General features: G+C 48.0%; 1 protein-coding gene across 1 annotated transcript in view; it reads left to right on the top strand.

The window, feature by feature from the left end:
* Positions 1-20,887, top strand: part of SRD5A1 (steroid 5 alpha-reductase 1) — a 297,459-nt gene that overhangs the window by 208,253 nt on the left and 68,319 nt on the right. The window contains exon 4 of the mRNA XM_069219707.1: positions 10,766-10,916. Within this exon, the coding sequence (XP_069075808.1) occupies positions 10,766-10,916 (151 nt within the window). The remainder of the gene's footprint in view (positions 1-10,765; positions 10,917-20,887) is intronic.

Genomic DNA, 20,887 nt, shown 5'->3' with positions numbered 1-20,887 from the left:
ATGATGCACCCATCACAAACACCTCCTCATCTGAACTACTCAGCGGCCATTCAACGTTTATTTCACTCTCACTTTGTAATGGAAATTGTTCAACTGTGTTTATACCCTTGTTTTTATACGGTTTTGTGACCACCTGTGAAAGCATAACCTGCTGCTGCTCAATTAGGCTCTGTATTAATTGAACCTGTCTCGGTAAATGTATTTGCTGTACAGCCACCATCTGCACCTGTAGCTGCATTTGTTGTATTTGTGCCCTTTGTACCTGCTGTATCTGAGGTTGTACATTTTGCATGTGTTGCACTGGCTGAAAACTCTGCATGTTATTAACATTATTTTGAAAATTTTAATTCTGACCTCCCATCCTAGGTCCTCTCATGCCTTGAAATGAATTGACACCATTTGTTTGCTGAACCATTCCTTCTCCCTGATTCAATATCGGACATTGTCTTTTCCAATGTCCCAGCAATCTGCAAGTGTGGCAAGGTAATACCTTTCGCTGCTGCTGTTCATTCTGCATTACCACTGAAATTCTAGTATCTCTACTCCTCTAAACTCATATCCAACACGATCATCTGCAAATGATCTAAAGCTGTGCAAGCACAAACACTTTATACACCTGATTCAAATACTAATAAACACTGCCAAGAACATACCCATCAACCTAGGGGGTTTCCAAGAAATGGGGAAAGTCACTTAAGGCAACTAGCCACTCATCATGTTAATTATTTTAACAAATTTGAAAAGTAAGAAAGAACAAACGAACCACTTCAACATAATCGAACCACACAGTCCCATTATGACATAATCAAAACAATGACGTAACCCTAATCTGCTACCAAAAAACTGTGAGCGCTCCACAAGATCCAAACTTTTATCAATACTGTATAATGGATCCTGCGCTAGAGGACGATGGATCGAAGCGACATAGGATTGAGGGGATGTCACCAATGGGAAATTGTGAGGACCAACAGATCAATAACAAATCAATAACATTCAATATTGTAAAGCTTCGGTCAATAACCACATCAGTTTAGGAACAAGAATTCATAGATTTATTCCCCTTTATTAACAAAGCTGGGGTCACGAAGATAACTCTCAAACACAAATGATAAGTATATCAGATTAATAGCAGCTCGTTAGAACGGCGTATATATTTCGATTTGATTAACACAGTTAAACAAATTATCTCCAAAAGAATTAAACTTATTAATAATACAAAAAACGGTAATGATGGTACAGAATGCATTAGTTCAGCATCAAATGATTTCAAACCAGATCATAAGCAATAGATGATTATTTCCCTAACTAACCACAGATTAGCATTACATATTGGACTTCATGTGAAAAGAATTTAGAAACTCCAATTTAGAAAAACTCTTAACTTGATTATGTTATTTATATATATATATATATATATATATATATATATATATATATAATATTAATATATAATATTGTGCAGAAATATAATCATTAGTCGCAATTGGTACCTGGAAAGCAAGAGAGAGACAATTCACATTTAATAACATACATTACCACATAGGTAGTAACAGCAAATGATCAGCTTCCACTTGAGAACACCATCAACTATCTCATCAGAAGTTTGGGCCTAACGACAGCTAATCTCAAACCTCGTCTGCTCTTGAAGAACAACGAACCCCGATCTCCAACTCTCTCTCGCCCTCACTTACTCTGCTCTCTAATTAGTCTACACAGATTATTATACTAAAATCTAATCGACTCCTGATTGGTCGGTCTATGGGGTGTTTTCATTTTAGCCAATCATCAACTGATTTGATGACCTAAATTTGACAAACCTACGCTAAATATAACATTTTCTTTCGGTAGATACACTCTCCTTCCATCTCGTCTGTACCTCCATTGTCTCATCTGCCTCTCGCATATCTTGTTCTCAGGAAGACATTTTCTCCGCTATTTTCACGTCCATCCTCCTGGAAAGACCAGATATTAGTAACATTCTCAAACAATAGGACATTCCAACTTATGCAATGCTCGGTTAATATGTGACCTTGTAAGACATAACACCGCAACCCACTATGGGTAGCTGTGTATACGTCTACACAAGCTTGAAACCATTTATTATAGAAGCTTTGAATCATTGAAAATAACTACAGTATCTAAATATCATTTTGCTCAACCAAGAACAGAAAAACAGCCATTTTAAAAGTTTTCTCGTTTTACAAGTTAGTTCATCACTCATTATCAATATGAAAACCATTAATAAACATATTCACACTCTCACACCAGACTCTAAATTTGTGGGCTTATCATAAAGGAAAGAGAAGTTTGTAGTTTCGCTTGATAAAGTGTGAGGAGAAAATCTTGGATTTGAATATAAAAGGCCAGTCTTGGTCGCAGTTGTCGTGCTTTTAACATGGGCATTTCATGTGCGTCCTTGGGAACAAAGGGAACAGCTGGAGATGAACACTGGTTGCACTGGAAAGCACTCGACCAAGAACGATGACCAAGAGCGATTGAAACATTTTTCAAGGTGAAAGCTTTGATGGGTGACTTCATTTCGTACCCTTGTTTTGTACCTTCGTTTTTTTTATCAGGTTTTTCAAAAATAGTAGAAGTGCCACGATTACATTTAGACACATATTAAGCAGAAGCATACATCGAAACAAGAACAAATTTGCTTCTAAACAAATGGTTCATGTACCCTCATATGAAATATTAGAGCCCAACTCAGTTTGGAGACAATGACCTGAGAGTCTGGACGACTGTCATTGTTTAGATCTTAACAACATAGGGCCGGATTTACCGAGCCATTTTGCAGTTGCACAGCAGTCCACAGCTCGCAAAACCACAGAATTTTATATATACACACACACTTATATTGCAATGCCGGTCATGACTGACTTCCAGCCACGCCCTGTGCGTATTTATTGGCCACCGTCAGGGTGCATAGGGCACAATCATCAAAACTACGCTTAATCAGAAGTCAGTTGTAAAAGTGAAACATCTGAGGATTACTGTGGCACTGTATATGTCATTTTTGTCACTAGCAAGACACTACAGAAACGTTTCCCATTTCAGAATGCAAATGCAGGACTGGAGGTCTGCAGTCCCTTGCATGCCTCCATCCCTGCATGTACAGCCAGTATAGGGGTCGCAAAGTGCAAACAGCCTTATTAATATTCACTAGGCTTCTTATTTTGCAACTGTCTGTGATTGTACAATGTGTGATGTGAATTACTAGTGCACGGGTAGCATCACAAATTGCATTTTCCTTTACAAACATATTGGAGGGCAAATTATATATCCTTGGCCTGGTTGGCATATTGCGTCATGGAATGGTGTTTGTGTATAATAAGATGAATGCTTAGGCATAGTGAGAACACTGATGAGTTGCAAAGACAGCTATGAGTGATCCAGGATTATTTAGTTTCCCAGAATAGGGATGATATCACTCAGCACATGTAAGATACTGAAGAGTTAACTGTATTATTAAGAAGCCATGGCATGGTTCTGCTGTGAAACATGGCTGAGCTGCTGCAGACCCGTGATTTGATGGTTATATATTATAGTGAGAACAAGAGAAACCCCTTACATTTTAGAGAACCTGGGGTTATACAAAATGTATATTGAACACCGGTTCACAGTAACATTATTCAGAAAAATCTGTACAATATGTAGAGACCAATATTTTCTTCTTTCATTCAGTTTTATAAGGTACTTTGTGCAATCACCATAAGCATAATTCTCCGGAACATAGTTAGATTTATTTATTCACATAACATATACAGAATGTACGGTTTAACAATTTATTTCTACAGTAAAAAATATTAAGTAGTTTTCAATTAATCAAGTGCCCACACCCGTAAAAGGAAGTGCAGTTATAAGTGACAGGTGATAAATCATAGCATCAAAAAAGAGCTAAAAAATACATGACTCCTTGTGCCTTATAAGATTCTTTTTAGGATTCAGGAAATGGATTCTATAGCAGTTTAAAGGCCATTTAGTAAATAGGCTGGGTGATATATAGGATAAGATGTCTCGTGTGGAAACTGGGAAGGGGACTTGCCTAATTTAGTCACCACAGGATAACAAATAATCCTAGTCAATCCTCCTATTAAATCAAGAGAGTACTGGTCCAGAGCTTATTTGAGAGGTACCAGGTAGTATAAGGGGCCTGAAACGAGATGGCAACAGGGGATGATTGTATAGAATATTACATAAATAATGAATGAGACCCTGAAGCAAGAGTTCTATGAACCTACCCAGTGGGGGATAGTGTTCTGGCAGAACTTATGCAATCACTTCTGAAGACTGACAGCCAGGACCGATGAATAACTGGTTAATTTCAATCAGTAGAGTCCCTGTAAATGATACAGAAGCCAACATTATAAACCATACGACGAGCTTGGCTGATTGGGTAACAAAGACTCCATGAGCCTAAACACAGAGTAGGAGACTCTTACCCTGAATCAGGAGTAATCACTGGGTAAGAGGAATTGGATCCAGGCAAAATGACCACAGAACTGGTATTCGTTGAATGCCTGGATAGATGTACGCCCGGGCTGATTCTCCTCAAGGCGTGAGGAGCCCCGACTAGCGTTCCACATCTCTGCATAAGACCCGGAAGAGGCTAACACCAGACAGGTTCTGTGTTCCTTCTGTGGCTCCTCTTCTCTGCCACATGATTTGCAGCTGCCATGTCCGGAGCCGTGTGGTGATTTCACGGACCCCCGTGTTTCAGGGTAGTCTGCGATGTCTGGCTTTCATTATATCTCTGGGCTCTCATCTGGAGATCTCGATGTCTGAGGGGTAGACTGATCGATGAGGAGCTCCGCTCAGTGCCACTCAGTCCACCGCCATCTTACTGTAAGCCTTGATTGTGGTTTTAGATAGGTACATAGAGGTTCACATATTTAGTTAGCCAAGATAATTTAGCTGTGAAAGAGCGCTTTAGAAATAAAAGCAAGCAGCATTTCAAATGATCTGTTTTTGGGAAGCACGAAGTGTAATGCCGCAATAAGGGCAGCGACATTAGGGCTCTAGGACCTCAAGGGACACTGTAGTGTCCAGTGAGTTCTACAACGAAGCATCGGGAGCCCAGCCCGATCATGCAGAAGACTTCTTGGGATTAGAAACAATGTTGGGAGCCAACCCTGGTCACGTCAGCTTGCCGTGTGCAGCAGCAAGAACTACTGCAGACGCAGCGCGACAAAGACGTCCTGAAGCAGGAGCAATGTCGGGAGCTCACCCTAGTCATGGCCGCCTGCCGCATGCTGCAGCAAATACTACTGCCGACCGCAGCAGGACGAAGACGTCCTGAAGAAGGAGCAACGCTAAGAGCTCAAGCCGGCTGCACCCGCACAACATGTGCCACCAGAAGTACATGTCAGCAGCACTCGGAATGAGTTAAGCAGAGCTCGGTATACTTCCAGCCCCCTGGACAAACCTCCTGAAGTCCAGCGAGAATACGGCTGCCCGCGGCAGTCATCTTGAGGTCAGTCAACTCAGCCAATGAGCTGTGAGAAACATATGGTGGCCATCTTAAGGTCAGGCATCCATACCAAAACCTACAGAGTGAGAACTGAGGAGGCACATAGTTGTACCCAGTCACTGGAAAGTGCGAGGCCAGTACTGTATGAGCCGTTTGCCCCCCTAGGCCCCAAGCAAATCCTGACATGACTGTTGTGCCACTACAAACACAATACTGCCCACACTTTGTTAGCATTCAGCGCAATTACTTGCCAGACAGGCCTCAGACCTCAGCACTGGGCAGACTCAACACACTGAACATCATGACATACCTACGTCACCAGATTCTACACAATGCACGGGCCGCAACCCAAATGGGTCCACATCGGTGTCGCAAAGCTCTCCACTTCACACTCTGCACAGACCAGCCATACCGGGGGTCTTATTTGTGTGCCTGCCGGAACCCCTCGCCCTCGTATCCGAGGGTGGCATGGTTCTCCACTGGCAAGAATGGCTGGAAGATTTCATGAACGGGTCACAAGTCACTGACCCTGCGCAACAGCTAATTGCTTTACCTAACCTCGTTGGAAAAGTGGTTGGCCAGATCATTAAGGAACTGTAGACTGACACTGCGTCATCCTATCAAGCAAGGCACTCAACAGAAAATGTCTTCACAAACGTAACATTGATTATGAATGCTAAAATGAGAGGGATGAGTCCATGGGGAAGATCATTTCATGACTAAAACGATTAGCCCACTACTGCGCCTTCAAAACCTTCACAACTGAAGATGCACTTTGCCTGCGGATCACTGAAGGGTGTCAATCAAAGTCCCTACACAGACGCCTCTTAAAGAAACACTACTCACTAGATGAAATAGAAAAAATTACAAGGGTCAATGATCAAGTCGTAAAGCATACAAAGAAAATGGAAGCAGAAAAGCTAGAGAAACGGGAACAGGCATTCAGGCTTTAAACTCGTCAGAAAGAACGTCAGTCACTGGAACGCTGGAGGACTCCGAAACCCACAAACTACCCTCAACGATCAGGGTGTTGTTGCAACCCCAACCAGCAGGGCCCGAGGAGGGAGCAACAGTTGAAATGCTATCACTGCAGCCAAGTTTTCCCAAACACCGATCCCTTCCCAGCATTGGGTCAGTACTGTAGTTGCTGCGAAAAGGAAAACTACTTCGAAAAGGTGTGCCACGCCTCGCAGAAGTACAATGAAAATTCAGGGAGCCTAGGTCGCGTCATCATGCGAGGGCTGTGTGTGACCGACGGGAAAGTTTTACTAGCTCATCCTGATCAAGCCTTTACTCGCATAGCACACACCAATTGCTATGCTCTGAGTCCTGTGAGGTCCCTTACCCCAGTCTCACAAGACAATGAAGGATACAGCTGTATGGTCGCCAAACACAGTAGACTAAAGAAATACCCAAGGCTACACCCCAAAATGGGAACACAGTCCACCACATTCGTAGTAGACAGTGGTGCCTCCCTAAATTACATCAGTATCACAGAATACCACAGAATGAGCCAGAAGGCGAAATTTCACAAAGCGTCTGTGCGAGTCTACACATGCATGGCCAATGACAGTCTTCCATGTTTGGGTTATTTTTTAAACATCCCTCACATACAAAGACAGCTCAGTCTGCCCACCACCTAATGCCTAAGACTGGTGGAAATACTCTAGCGAGTGGATGATGAATCAACCATTGTTCACAAGTTTCGAAAGCTGTTCAGGGGACTTGGAAAGCTGGTGCTTTTTCAAGTCTGCCTGAACATAAACAAGGAACTACACCTAGTGGCCTAGCATCGTATAAAGGTACTCTTTTACCTCCAGCCTGTGGTTGAGGAAGTATGGGTCCTCTTCAGGGCAGACATCATAGAGGGAACCTCTGGACCCACTCCTTGGGTGTCCCCAGTCGTACACAAACCCAGAAAAGCAGCAAATCCAGCAGACTACACGTCACAACACCCTAGAACATCTTCTACAACAAAACCATCACTAGCAGAGGAGCACATTCACTTCGTTGTTGCTCAAGCAAGACCACCGGCAGTCCCTCTCGAAGCCATTGTTGAGGCCACTGCAACTGACGCCACATTGCAAAATGTAACACGTAGCATCCGAAAGAACCGGTGGGGCCCAGTGGAAGAACACAAAAGCAACCAACTCATCGACATCAAAGAACTAACCTCCTTTCAACACATACAGGATGAACTGTGCATTGCAAAGGATGGCCTACTGCTTAGAGAAAAGACAATCGTCATTCCGAAAAATCTACGGCAAGGGGTGGTCAACCTGACTCATAGGGTGGTCAGCCTGGCTCATGGGGCACACAGGGGCATAGTAGCCACCAAAAGAACCTTACGGATTGTGTCTGGTTCCCATCCCTGGACATGACGGTTGAAGCCCTTCTTATAGGACTGTCCTCAGTGCCAACCTGTCACCCAAGATGAACCTCCGTTGAAATTGCAAATGTCCGAACTACCAGAAGCATTCTGGCAGCAAGTGGCCATAGACCTCTTTGGCCCTCCACAGTTTGGGAAATACATCCTCGTCATAATGGACGAATATTCCCGATTCCCAATTGTACAACAAGTATTGTCCACAAGGGCTGCCTCCACTGCACCTGTGCTGGACAAAGTCCTTGCCGCATGGGGAATCCCTGAGGTAGGCAAAACAGACAACGGCCCTCCATTCAACAGTAAAGAATTTGCTGAATTTGCCAGGCACCTCAACTTCAAACATCGAAAGATCACACCCCTGTGGCCTCAAGTCAATGGGATGGTGGAGAGGTTCTTGGCCACCTTGAGGAAGACCATTAAACAAATGGAACTAGCCAGAAATGAAGTCTAGGCACCACTGAATGAAGTGCTGAGAGCAAACAGAACCACGCCGCATTGCACCACTAACAAATGTCCAGCCACCCTGATGCTAGGCTGCACTGTACGCACAAGAAGACCCAACTGGGAGAAATCAGCCTGCTGTGTCCAGCAGGCCACTCATCATGACAAGCTGGCAGAGCTGGACAGAGCTAAGAAAGGCAAAATAAAGGAGTACGCAGACAGGCGTTGGAAAGCACAGCCATAAACAATCCAGGAAGGAGACACAACTTGTCTGGCAAGAACAAAAGAGAAAATCTGATAGTCAATATCACCCACAGCAAGTAACAAACATAAAAGGCACCTTGGTCATATCTGCTTCAGAGGATAAGAGGATAACTCGAGACATCACACACTTCTGGAAGTCCAACTCCCCGCTCAAAGAGGCACCTTTAGGGGTGGATAGTAATGTCAATGAGGGTACTCCTGGCCCAGGCAAGAAAGTCCACCCCTATTCTTGTCTGCAAGGGAACCTACTCCTCCAACCACTTCAAGTCGACCACAGCGTGCTCATGAAAGGCCTGCACGTCTCGTAGAAGAAATAAAATGGACGCTCTCCAAAGTTAAGCTCAGTTGTGCAAGGGGGGTGTTATGTCTCAAAAAGACCAGCAATATGAGGGTGCTAGGACCTGAAGGGACAGTGAAGTGTCCAGTGAGGTCCGAGGGCCAGGAACAGGAAGGGGAGTGGAAAAAGGACGAGAAGGGGATAGTGAGAGAAGCGAGAGGTCTGGGGATGAATGGGCTCTGAGTGTAGTAAAATTAAGAAGCGTTCAAATACTCACCCGGTTGCGTCTTATCATTTGCGGAAGTCCCAACACTACACAAAGGAGTTGGACTGGAAGAGGAAGACAAAAATACATCTCTTTCCTTGTATTATTATGTGTTACAGGGAAACGTAGGAAAGTGCTTAGAGCTATCCCAACAGATGATGTACTTTTCTGCTGTCCATCTTTGGCTAAATGATCTTCACTGCTAGATGTACATTGGGCACAGTTTACTTTTCTCTTAAAAGTGTAATATGCCGATCTTATGGGGTACTTTTTTCTACGTTTCTAAATTGGACGTTAGGGACACTTTGTACCCTATTTCCCAATTTTCAAAGCTGCTTTTATTGTTACTATATGCAAACGGATTAATTATCACATTTAAACATGCAGATTTTGGTTATAAATCTGAGTTTGACACTCTACCAAAAAACTGCAACTGTCTGCCAATACCAATATGAGTCTTACTGTAGTTGCCAGTTGCCATGTTAAAAATAACTTAACTCTGTGCTGCTTAAGAATATCCAAATAACTGGGTACTATCCCCACCTCCAAGTCACTTTCTGGCTACTGTTTTGCGGACGTTTTAACCTAGTTGAAGTACAAATCCCATTGTAGAGGTCAGTAACATTTTACAGACTACTAAAATGGGATTCCAAATGGTTTTCGGGTCACAATTTGGATGGGATGTATTGTCAGTGTCCCTTCTAAATTATGATGACATACGTAACATGAATTCCGGTTGCAGACCCTTGAAAAGTTGATTCCCAAGTTGGGCTGGTAATTTATTGGCAAAAAAGAAATGGTCCCCTTTGGACCCTTTCATTTTGTGAACTAGAGTAAAGGTTTTAGGGGGTGTAGGCATTGGCCCAGGGGACCGCTGCCAACCCTCAATAAAACTTAAACATATATTTTTTTAAAGCAGCTCTGTTTCTGTGAAGGCTGTTAGACTGTTTTTTTTTTAATGTACTTCATTTATAACCAATCAGAGGCATGGTGGTCTACTGACCATTACAGGCCCCATCCCTTCGACTGCGACCAGTAACTGAGTTACAATTTGTGACCTGCTTAATGAATATTAATTAGTTATGTCACATTTTTATTCAATCTGAATCACTATTTTGTGAACCACCCTATTAGTACATTGGTCGGTACACAGTATAGGTGCTTGGTTGCAAAAATACTTTTTTCACATTTAGACAACCATTTTATGACCAACACTTATGTATTTCCAGCTGCTGGTTTCAACAGGAGCCTTGGACTGTCTTATGTATAGCACTTCAACAAGTTTAAACTGCTTCTCTGAAATGAAAATGTTCTGCGTGAAAAACTCCTAACACAAGTTTGAACTCCATAAATAAAAAATCTTACGCTCTCTGTCATTTTTTCTCCTTCCTTTTATTCCTCCTCTCTTTGTCACCCCCTCTCTCGCAGCCTTTCCGTTAATGCTCCTAGCTGCCTCGTTAGTGAGAGAAGTACTTTCATTTAAGAGCTAAAGCTTTTGGAAATGTGCCTACTTCTTTCAGTGTAATTATTGAAATATATTTAATACCTACTTCAACAAAGCTGAGGTTCAGTGTGATGGATATTGTCTAGAAAATGACATGTGTGGGGGCTTCTTTCTATGATCATGTATGTTAATTTCAACATTTGTTTTGTGTCTAGGAGGGCTATTTGAATACGTTTCTGGAGCCAATTTTCTCGGGGAGATCATCGAGTGGTCTGGATTTGCTCTTGCTGGTTCGTCCGTGCAAAGTGCTGCTTTTGCCATATTTACTTTCTTGGTGCTGTGTTCAAGGGCGCAACAACATCACCGGTAAGCATTTTTTGTAAACATAAGTTTTATTGGTTTATAACAGGTATAAATCTTCCTTATGTCACGTTCATTCATCACCTCTGTATTTTCAATCAGCCTTCAACTAACTCTTAGTTCCCATACCAGCATATAAAACCCCACAACTCCCTTCCCCCCTCCACGAGCCATGCCATAATATATCAAGACAATACGGTTAGCATTAAATCCTGGACTGGAGTTACAAGTTCAACAATAATCCCACTTTTTTTTTTAAACATTTCCTAACAATGCCAGTCAATTAGGTCCCATCCTCCCCCCGTGCCCCCAATCTCCTCCAAAGGGTCATTGCCGAAGATGGGTCTAGCTCCTTCATGAAATCAACCAAATTCTCCCCTCGGATAATATCAAGAGAACCACGGCCATGCTTAGCCTCAAGAAATAGCACTCAACTTTCAAAGCCTGCCCACTTTTCGAGCTCCCTACACCAAGCCTCTACTTTGGGCTCTCTGGCAGCTTTCCAGTTCCGGTAATTTCCCACTTTGCTAGAATCATTGCCAGGTCTATAAATCGGCTTGTGACCTTACTTTTAACTGGGTGTGGAAACCAGCTCAGTAAACGTAGTCCCGGTGATCGCACTGGGTGATATCGGCAACGCAGGTCCAGATCTCTTACCAGTACTCCTACAGGGAAGGGCAGGCCCGCACCATGTAATACATTTGTTCCCCCTCCAACCTGCATCTAGGACAGGTAGCCCCCGTGGTACAAAGGTGTCTAATCACCCTACCAGGGGTAAGATACACCCTGTGAAGGACATAAAAGTTCATCAATTTAAACCGGGCATTGCTAGATACTTTGGGGATTTGTTCCAAGATTTTCACCCAGTCCTTCTCAGGGATCAGGATCCCCAGAATCTCCTCCACTGTTTTGGGAGGCCATCCAGGGGTTTCATCGCATCAGCTCTAAGAGCCCTGTAGAAGGATAAGATGACAGCTCTGATGGGTGGGTGGTACCGCCAGTCTCTCCCCCCCCCCACCCCAGTGCTTCTTAACTGCCACCCCCGCAGCTCTATGGAGCAAAAAGTGTCCCTGTAGGGGCTCAAATTCCAGCTTCAGGTCTTCAAATTGGAGTAATACATCTTCACCAAACAGATCCCCCCACCCAGGTTATGCCAGAGGCCATCCACTTTAAGCCCCTCATGTCCTCCCCTGGGGCAGCACCTCCAGTATCTGTAAAGGCATATCAGGGGAGTATGCGAACTGCGTATGGGTTTTTGTAAGCATCTTAGCCAGCACTATGTCATAATCCTGAGCTCACCAGAATCCCCTTTAGGAATCTGCCAGGGATTAAGAAGCAGTTGAGACAACTGATGAAGCACTGGAACAGTGTCCCAACTCCCACCCCGGTTTCTGACTACTGTTCACCCATTGGGTAAACAACTGCATCTGTGCCGCCAGATAGTAAGCTTTGAGGTCTGGAGTTGCTAACCCTCTGTCTGCAGCAGCGCGTTATTACTGAGCCAGTGCCACCGTTCAGTGGCCAATACCCATGTTAAGGCGATTAGGAGAGTATAGAGCTCTCTAAATACATTGAGGCACCATTAACAGCAGGACCGCAAAAAAAATAACAAAAAAAATAAATGGCAAAATGCCATCTTCTTGATGATCACAACTCGGACGGCCACTAAAATAGGCAGCATCTTTGAGAAGTCTAGACTAGTCCGGAGGGAACGGACAGCTGCACCTACATTCCCATCTAACAGTTCTCAGATGACATGGTATATCTTTATGCCCAGGAATTGCAAGCAATTGGGCTCCCACACCAGTGTCCTCTGGGCCAGGGTCGGAATCAATCCCGCACACACAGGGAACAGCGTAGACTTCTGTCAATTAAAACCCAAGCCTTACAATGCTCCAAAACGATTCAGCAATCCTATTGCTCCCGCTAACTCTGTGGTGGGATCATGCAAGAACAAAAGCAGGTCATCAGCATATAAAAAGATGTGATGCTTCAAGCATCAGACCTCCAAACTCTGATAGGGTAGTCCAGTCCTCGTGCTGCATGGCAAGGGTTCCACCGCAAGTGCAAACAGTAGGAGAGACAATGGACATCGCTGCCGGGTGCCTCGTCTCACAGCATACTCCTCCAATTTCACTCTACATGTTTTTACTGGGCTGTAGGGCCAGAGTATAATAGCCTGGTCCAGTTTACAAAACCTCTCCCCAATCCCATATTCTCAAGCTCCTTATAAAGGAACCCCCATTCAAGACTATTAAAGGCCTTCTCTATGTTCACTGCAAATACCACTGCTGCCCGTCAATCGTAGACATCATTATTCATCAATGCCAATATTCGCTGGATGTTAAGCACCATGTTGCAGCTGAGAATTAAGCCAGCCTGGTCTGTGTGTACCAGTTTAGTCATAAAGGGTACTAGCCGTGTGGCCAGAATTCAACTCCGAATTTTATAATCAACGTTAAGCATCAATAACGGTTTATAGGCTTTCTTATCATAGGGAGAGCAGCTAAGTTTCAACAATGGGATCACTAATGCCTCACGTGTGGAAGCTGGCAACTGGCCCAGATCTCGTGCTGCTTTGTACACCTTCACCAGCTTAGGTGCCAGCACTTCTGCATATATATCATAACATTATACTGGGAGCCTATCTGTCCCCAGTACCTTCACCCGTACCATATCCTTCATAGCAGCCTTTACCTCAGGTAGTGTGATTTCGCCCCCCAGGGTCTCAGCTTCCTCATACATGAGCATCAGCAAGGGGACTGGACTGGGAAAGGCATTAATCTTGTGCAGTGATTTGGCAGGAGCACTTGTATAAAGGGAGGTATAATCATCCTGCCTATAAAGCCTCTTCTCCGTTCTGTCTCCAGCACCAGGGTCATAGACCCTCTGCTAGTGGGGTTGGCTAAGCAAGCTAACAGTGACCTGGACTTGTCACGTTCAGCATGTGCTCAAACCATATACCCTTGGCGATCAAAACACCGAATTTCTCCACCCGGCCTTCCAGAAGCTACTGGGCCTCTAGTACTGCTTGCTGCAGCTCCAGGTTCCCCAACCTCCTTCTTTTTGCATCTGTTAACTGTGCATTTTAGGCCTCCACCTTCCGTAACAGTGTTTGCCGTACCCCCACCGCCTCCCCTGTACATCTTTAAAGGCATATCATTCAACCCAATGTGTAGACACTGTATCCCTGTTAATCTCAGAATACTGTCTGATACTTTCCCCGATCGAGTGCTGGAAGACCTCCAGTGTCACCAGCCTCAATCTCCATGTAGCTATGTAAGAACACGCCGACTCTTAGTTCAGATACAATAACACAAATTGTGATCCGGGATCAACAACATGCACTGCCCAGTGTACCTCAGGTGAGGAAAGAAAAGTGTTGAGTCATACATGCAACTTGTGTATTCTTGAAAAAAGATGTCTCTAGTTGTTGGGTGAGTGCACTGCCACGTGTCCGCCAGACCCCATTGTGGCTGCCATGCTGCAAACTTACGAGCCACTCTAGTAACCAAATCAATCAATCAAAAAAAATTGTAGAGCGCGCTACTCACCCGTGAGGGTCTCAAGGCGCTGGGGGGAGGGGGAATCGGGGAGGTGCCGGGAGGGTCACTGATCGAACAACCATGTCTTGAGGTTCTTTCTGAAGACCAGGAGGTCTTTGGTTTTGCGAAGGTCGGTGGGGAGGAAGTTCCAGGTTTTGGGGCCGAGATAGGAGAAGGACCTGCCTCCTGTGGTGGTGCGTTGGATGCGGGGGACTGTGGCTAGGGTGAGGTCAGCTGATCGGAGGTTGCGTGTGGGTGTGTGTAAGTTAACTCTTTTGTTGAGGTAGGTTGGGCCGGTGTTGTGGAGGGATTTGTGTGCGTGGATGCGGATCTTGAATGTGATTCTCTTGTCTATGGGGAGCCAGTAGAGGGATTTGAGGTGTGGTGAGATTCGTTCGCAGCGGGGGAGGCCAAGGCCGAGGCGTGCAACTGTGTTCTGGATTCTCTGGAGTTTGCGTTTGAGTTTGAGTGTGGTGCCGGCGTAGAGGGCATTACCGTAGTCCAGTCTGCTGCTGATGAGTGCGTGGGTGACTGTCTTTCTGGTTTCTGGGGGGATCCATTTGAAGGAATTTTTTTTAGAGTGCGGAGTGTGTGGAAGCAGGAGGAGGTTAGATCATTGATTTGCTGTGTCATGGAGAGGGCGGGGTCAAGGATGATGCAGAGGTTGCGTGCGTGGTTTGCAGGGGTGGGTGCGGGGCCTAGGGCGGTGGGCCACCAGGACTCGTCCCATGTGGTTTTGTTGGGGCCGAAGATGATGATCTCGGTTTTGTTTGAGTTGAGCTTGAGGTGGTTATTGGTCATCCAGTTGGCGGTGTCGAGGAGAGCGGTCTGTAGGTTGGTTTTGGCGGTGGTGGGGTTGCGGGTGAGGATGAGTTGGGTGTCATCTGCATAGGAGAGGATAGTGATTCGTGTGCTCGGAGGATGTTGGCTAGGGAGATCATGTAGATGTTGAAGAGTGTGGAGCTGAGGGAGGACCCTTGGGGGACTCCGCAGGTGATCTTGGTAGTGTTGGAGTGGAAGGGTGGAAGGTGGACTCTCTGGGTCTGGTCGGTGAGGAAGGAGGTGAGCCAGTCTAAGGCTTTGTGGCGAATTCCTATGTTGTGGAGGCGTGTGCGGAGTGTGTGGTGGCAGACGGTGTCAAAGGCTGCGGAGAGGTCTAGGAGGATGAGTGCGACGGTCTCGCCTTTTTCGACTTTGGTCCTGATGTCGTCAGTGCATGCGATGAGGATGGTTTCCGTGCAGTGGTTTTTGCGGAACCCGGATTGTGAGGGGTGAAGAGTGTTGTTTGCTTCAAGGAAGTGGGATAGGCGGGCGTTGACTAATTTCTCTGCAACCTTGGCGGGAAAAGGGAGGAGGGAGATGGGGCGGTAGTTGAAGAGGATCTTCAGGTCGGCTTTTTTTTTTTTTAGGAGAGCAGTGATTTCCGCGTGCTTCCAGGGGTCTGGGTAGGTGGCGGAGTCGAAAGAGGAGTTGATTATGTTGTAGAGTATGAGGGCGATGGTTGGGCTAGCTTTGTTGTAGATGCGGTGTGGGCAGGGGTTGGAGGGGGAACCGGAGTGGATGGAGTTCATGGTTTTTTCGGTTTCTTCGTGTGTGGTGGGGGTCTATGTGGAGAGTGTGGTGGGGGGGTCATGAGTGGGGGTTGGGTTGGGTGAGTGAGGGGTGTGTGTGGTGGGTGTGTGTGGTATGAAGCTGTTGTGGATGTCCAGGATTTTGTGGAGGAAGTGGTTGGAAAGGGCGTCACATAGGGGCTGTGTGTGTGGGGTCTATGTTGCTGGCTTTGGGTTTGGCAAGTTCATTGATGATGGTGAAGAGTTCTTTGCTATTTTGAGAGTTGATGTCAAGGCGTGTCTTGTAGTGATCTCTTTTGGCGGTGCGTATGAGTTGGTGATGGGTGGTGATTTTGAGGGTGGAGAAGTTGGTTGTGGAGGGTTCTAGTCGCCATATTTTCTCAGCTTGGCGGCAATTGCACTTGGAGTCTTGGAGTTCAGGGGTGAACCATGGGACGTTCTTGATGTTGCGGGTGGTGATGTGTTCCCTGAGGGGGGATAGTGTGTCTGCGCAGGTAGGGATCCATTTGGAGAGGTTGTGTGCTCCTGTGTTGGGGTTGTTGGCGTTGGGGGGGGGTTATGGGCCAGTTGGGAGTTTAGTCGTTCTGTGGGGATCTTGTCCCACATGCGGTAAGGTGTGGTGTGTTGATGGTAGTGTTTGGGGGGTTTGGTGAAGGAGAAGTCGACGCAGTGGTGGTCAGTCCAGAGAAGTTTGGTGGTGTGGGTGTAGGCTATGTGTTGGCTTGCGGTGAAAATTGCATCGAGTGTGTGTCCTGCTGAGTGGGTGGGTGAGGTGACCAGTTGTTTGAGTCCGAGGTTGGTGAGGTTGTCTATAAGGGAGGTAGTGTTGTGGTCTTGTAGGTTTTCTAAGTGAAAGTTGAAATCACAGAGGATGATGTAGTCTGTGGTGGTGAGGGCATGCAAGCTGATGCTGTCGGCAATGGTGTCGTAGAAGGCGGGCGTGGTCCGGGTGGTCTGTAGATTAGTGTGCCTCTGAGGGTGGGGTTGTAATGTGGATGAGGAAGTGCATGTGTTCAGTGTTGTCGATAGTGTCTTGGGAGCTGGTGGTGACTTTGATGGTGTCTCTGTGTAGGATGGCGATGCCGCCGCCTGGCCTGTTGAGGCGGTCTTTGTGTTGGAGTTTGTATCCCTTGGGGGTGGCTATGGCTATGTCGGGTTCTGAGGAGGGGTTGGTCCAGGTTTCCGTGAGGAAGGCGATGTCAGGTGAGTGTGATGTGATGAGATCCCACAGTTCTATGGCATGTTTGTGAAGGGAGCAGATATTGAGGAGCAGGCAGTTGAGGTGGGTGGGTGGCGTTGGTGTGGTGCGTGAGGGTGTTGTTGCGGGGTGTGTTCTGGTTGTGGGCTGGTGTGCGGCGGGGTTGGTTGGTGGGGGCAGTGTTGGGGGTGTTGTGTTTGTTGAAGGTGGGGTCGCTATCGTTGGTGTGTGGTGTGAGGGATGAGGAGCAGGAGAAGTGACAGGTGTGGCAGGTGAAGGGGCCATGAGTGTGTGTGGGGCTAGATGGGGTGCATGTGGGGTGGGGGCCTGGGTTGAGAGAGTGGAGGGTGAGGGGGGAGTAGGTGTGTCTGAGAGGGCCAGGGGGCCTGGCCGCTGGGCGCAGCCTTAGCGAGTACGGGCGCAGACAGGCTTGCCTTTAGTGCGCCTTCGGCGAGCCAGCGGCGCGGCTGTGCCACGGCTGCCATAAGAGGAGGGGAGGGTGGGAGTGGCAGGTGGGAGGAGGGAGGGCTTGACGAATGAGAGGGCTGGGGGGGTGGGGACGCAGCGGCGGGAAAACCAGGCAAACAAGGACGGTGAGAAGGAGGGGGGAGGCGGGAGGGGCCGCAGGGGACGCAGCAGCAGGAAAACAGGAGACAAAAATATGGAGTGGAGGTGGTGCGGATGGCGGAGCGGGAAGCGACCTGCCTGCAGAAGCAGGGTCAAAGGTTGCTCCCTGTTACCGCGCTGTGCCTGCCATAAGAGGAGGGGAGGGTGGGAGTGTCAGCTGGGAGGAGGGAGGGCTTGACGAATGAGAGGGCTAGGGGGGTGGTGCCGCAGGGGACCAGCGGCAGGAAAACCAGGCAAACAAGGACGGTGAAAAGGAGGGGGGAGGCGGAGGGGCCGCAGGTGATGCAGCAGCAGGAAAACAGGAGACAAAAATACGGAGTGGATGTGGCGCGGAGCGGGGAGTGACCTGCCTGCAGAAGCAGGGTCAAAGGTTGCTCCCTGTTACCGCGCCGCGGCTGCCATAAGGGGAGGGGAGGGTGGGAGTGGCAACTGGGGGGAGGGAAGGCTTGACGAATGAGAGGGCTGGGGGGGTGGGGCCGCAGGGGACGCAGCGACGGGAAAACCAGGCAAACAAGGACGGTGAGAAGGAGGGGGGAGGTGGGAGGGGCCGCAGGGGACGCAGCAGCGGGAAAACCAGGCAAACAAGGACGGTGAGAAGGAGGGGGGAGGTGGGAGGGGCCGCAGGGGACGCAGCGGGAAAACCAGGCAAACAAGGACGGTGAGAAGGAGGCGGGAGGGGCCGCAGGGGACGCAGCAGCGGGAAAACCAGGCAAACAAGGGCGGTGAGAAGGAGGGGGGAGGCGAGAGGGGCCGCAGGTGATGCAGCAGCAGGAAAACAGGAGACAAAAATACGGAGTGGAGGTGGCGGGCAGCGGGGAGTGGCCTGCCTGCAGAAGCAGCGTCAAAGGTTGCTCCCTGTTACCGCGCCGCGGCTGCAATAAGGGGAGGGGAGGGTGGGAGTGGCAACTGGGAGGAGGGAAGGCTTGACGAATGAGAGTGCTGGGGGGGTGGGGACGCAGCGACTGGAAAACCAGGCAAACAAGGACGGTGAGAAGGTGGGGGGAGGTGGGAGGGGCCGCAGGGGACGCAGCAGCGGGAAAACCAGGCAAACAAGGACGGTGAGAAGGAGGGGGGAGGTGAGAGGGGCTGCAGGGGACGCAGCAGCGGTAAAACCAGGCAAACAAGGACGGTGAGAAGGAGGGGGGAGGTGGGAGGGGCCGCAGGGGACGCAGCAGCTGGAAAACAGGAGACAAAAATATGGAGTGGAGGTGGCGCGGATGGCGGAGCGGGAGCGACCTGCCTGCAGAAGCAGGGTCAAAGGTTGCTCCCTATTACCGTGCCGCGGCTGCCATAAGAGGGGGGGAGGGTGGGGAGCGGCAGCTGGGAGGAGGGAGGGCTTGACGAATGAGAGGGCTGGGGGGGTGGGGCCGCAGGGGACGCAGCGGCGGGAAAACCAGGCAAACAAGGACGGTGAGAATGAGGGAGGAGGCGGGAGGGGACGCAGGGGACGCAGCAGCGGGAAAACCAGGCAAACAAGGACGGTGAGAAGGAGGGGGGAGGCGGGAGGGGCTGCAGGGGACGCAGCGGCGGGATAATGAGGCAAATAAGGACGGTGAGAAGGAGGGGGGAGGGGCTGCAGGGGACGCAGTGGCGGGAAAACAGGAGACAAAAATAGGGAGTGGAGATGGCGCGGTTGGCAGAGCGGGGAGCGACCTGTCTGCAGAAGCAGGGCCAAAGAGTCCCACAACGTTAATCGTCCAGTGTATCCCTCACAGGAGCAGTTCCTGGCAGATTTTAGTGTACCCCCATTCAGAAAAGATTATCTGCCATCTGGGGCATCATCTGCGGTAAAAGAGTGTCTGTGCCCATAGTAGAGACCAAGCCTAGATCAGAGTCCGAGTTCCATCTTCTCCCACTGTTGATGGTGGACTCGCTCCAGACCTCCTCATTGGTGCCACTACCTCAACCATTTTCATTTGGTTGCGCTGGGCCTGAGACCGAGGAGACCGCTCTGCTAGTACTCCGCAATCATTGACTTGTTTTTTCCATGTAAGTCTGCGTCCCAAAGGAACTGGGAGGTTGGTAGAAAGCGTGCGCTGTTTTGTTCAAAACTGCACCCTTTCTGCAGTGACCACCTGTAACCTGGCAGGAAAGAGCATTGCATAGTGAAACCCCAGCTGGTGGAGATGCCTCTTTACTCTCTATGAACTTGGTCTTCTGCTTCTGGACCTCCCTTGTAAAAGTCTGGAAAGATCAGGACACTGTTTTTCTCCAATTTCAGGTCGACTCGCAGGTGCAGTATGTGGTCCTGGTCATTGTAATGAAGTAACTTGGCAGCCATAGGCTAAGGGGCTGCACTGGGTGGCAGGGACTTCACTGGAACTCTGTGTGCCCTCTGCAGGGCAGAGAAGGGGAGAAGACCATCAGGTGCCACAACCTCTCTGAACAGCTTTTCTAAGAAAAGCAGCATGTTAGGTCCCTCAGACCATTCTAGCAAACCCAATCACAAGGATATTGCTCTTCTGGGCCCTATTTTCACCATTTTCGGCCCTATATTCCAAGGCCTCGATGTTCCCTCAATGGAGGCAAGGTGCTCTCTCAATGATTCCATCTCCAGGGTAAAATCAGTCAGGGTTCATTCTGTGGTTGTAACCCATTCTGCGAGAATCCACTGATCATCTCCAAGGATCCCCATAGCTATCACAATCGTGTCCTTCCTAATCTCTAGAGCCTACTGGGTGTCAGTAATCGCCTGCAATATGACATCCAAGGTGCCCCCCTTGTGAGTTCCCGAATGGGCATCCGAGGCCTCGTCTCCCCCTTCAACATCACTGTGCATCAATAAAGGCGGTGCCCGGATATTTACTTCTTTCTTCTTTGAAACCTTACCCATGGTAGCCTTCCACATGGAAAGGACAAATCAAGAAAACTAGTGGTAGCCCCAAGCACTATATAAGGGTAGCTCACAGTCCCTCAGCTGCTGCTCAGCCCCTGCTCCTCGAAGTCTGCAGCCAAAAAGTCAGTGCCCCCTGCGTAGCCCTCTGTCTCCAAGCCCAGTGTTACATGTGTATCGAGTATTTTATTGAGCTCATGGCA

This window comes from Pleurodeles waltl, chromosome 2_2 (assembly GCF_031143425.1).
Source record: "Pleurodeles waltl isolate 20211129_DDA chromosome 2_2, aPleWal1.hap1.20221129, whole genome shotgun sequence".
In the NCBI taxonomy this organism is placed as follows: Eukaryota; Metazoa; Chordata; class Amphibia; order Caudata; family Salamandridae; genus Pleurodeles; species Pleurodeles waltl.
This window is presented reverse-complemented; position numbering and strand designations above follow the sequence as displayed.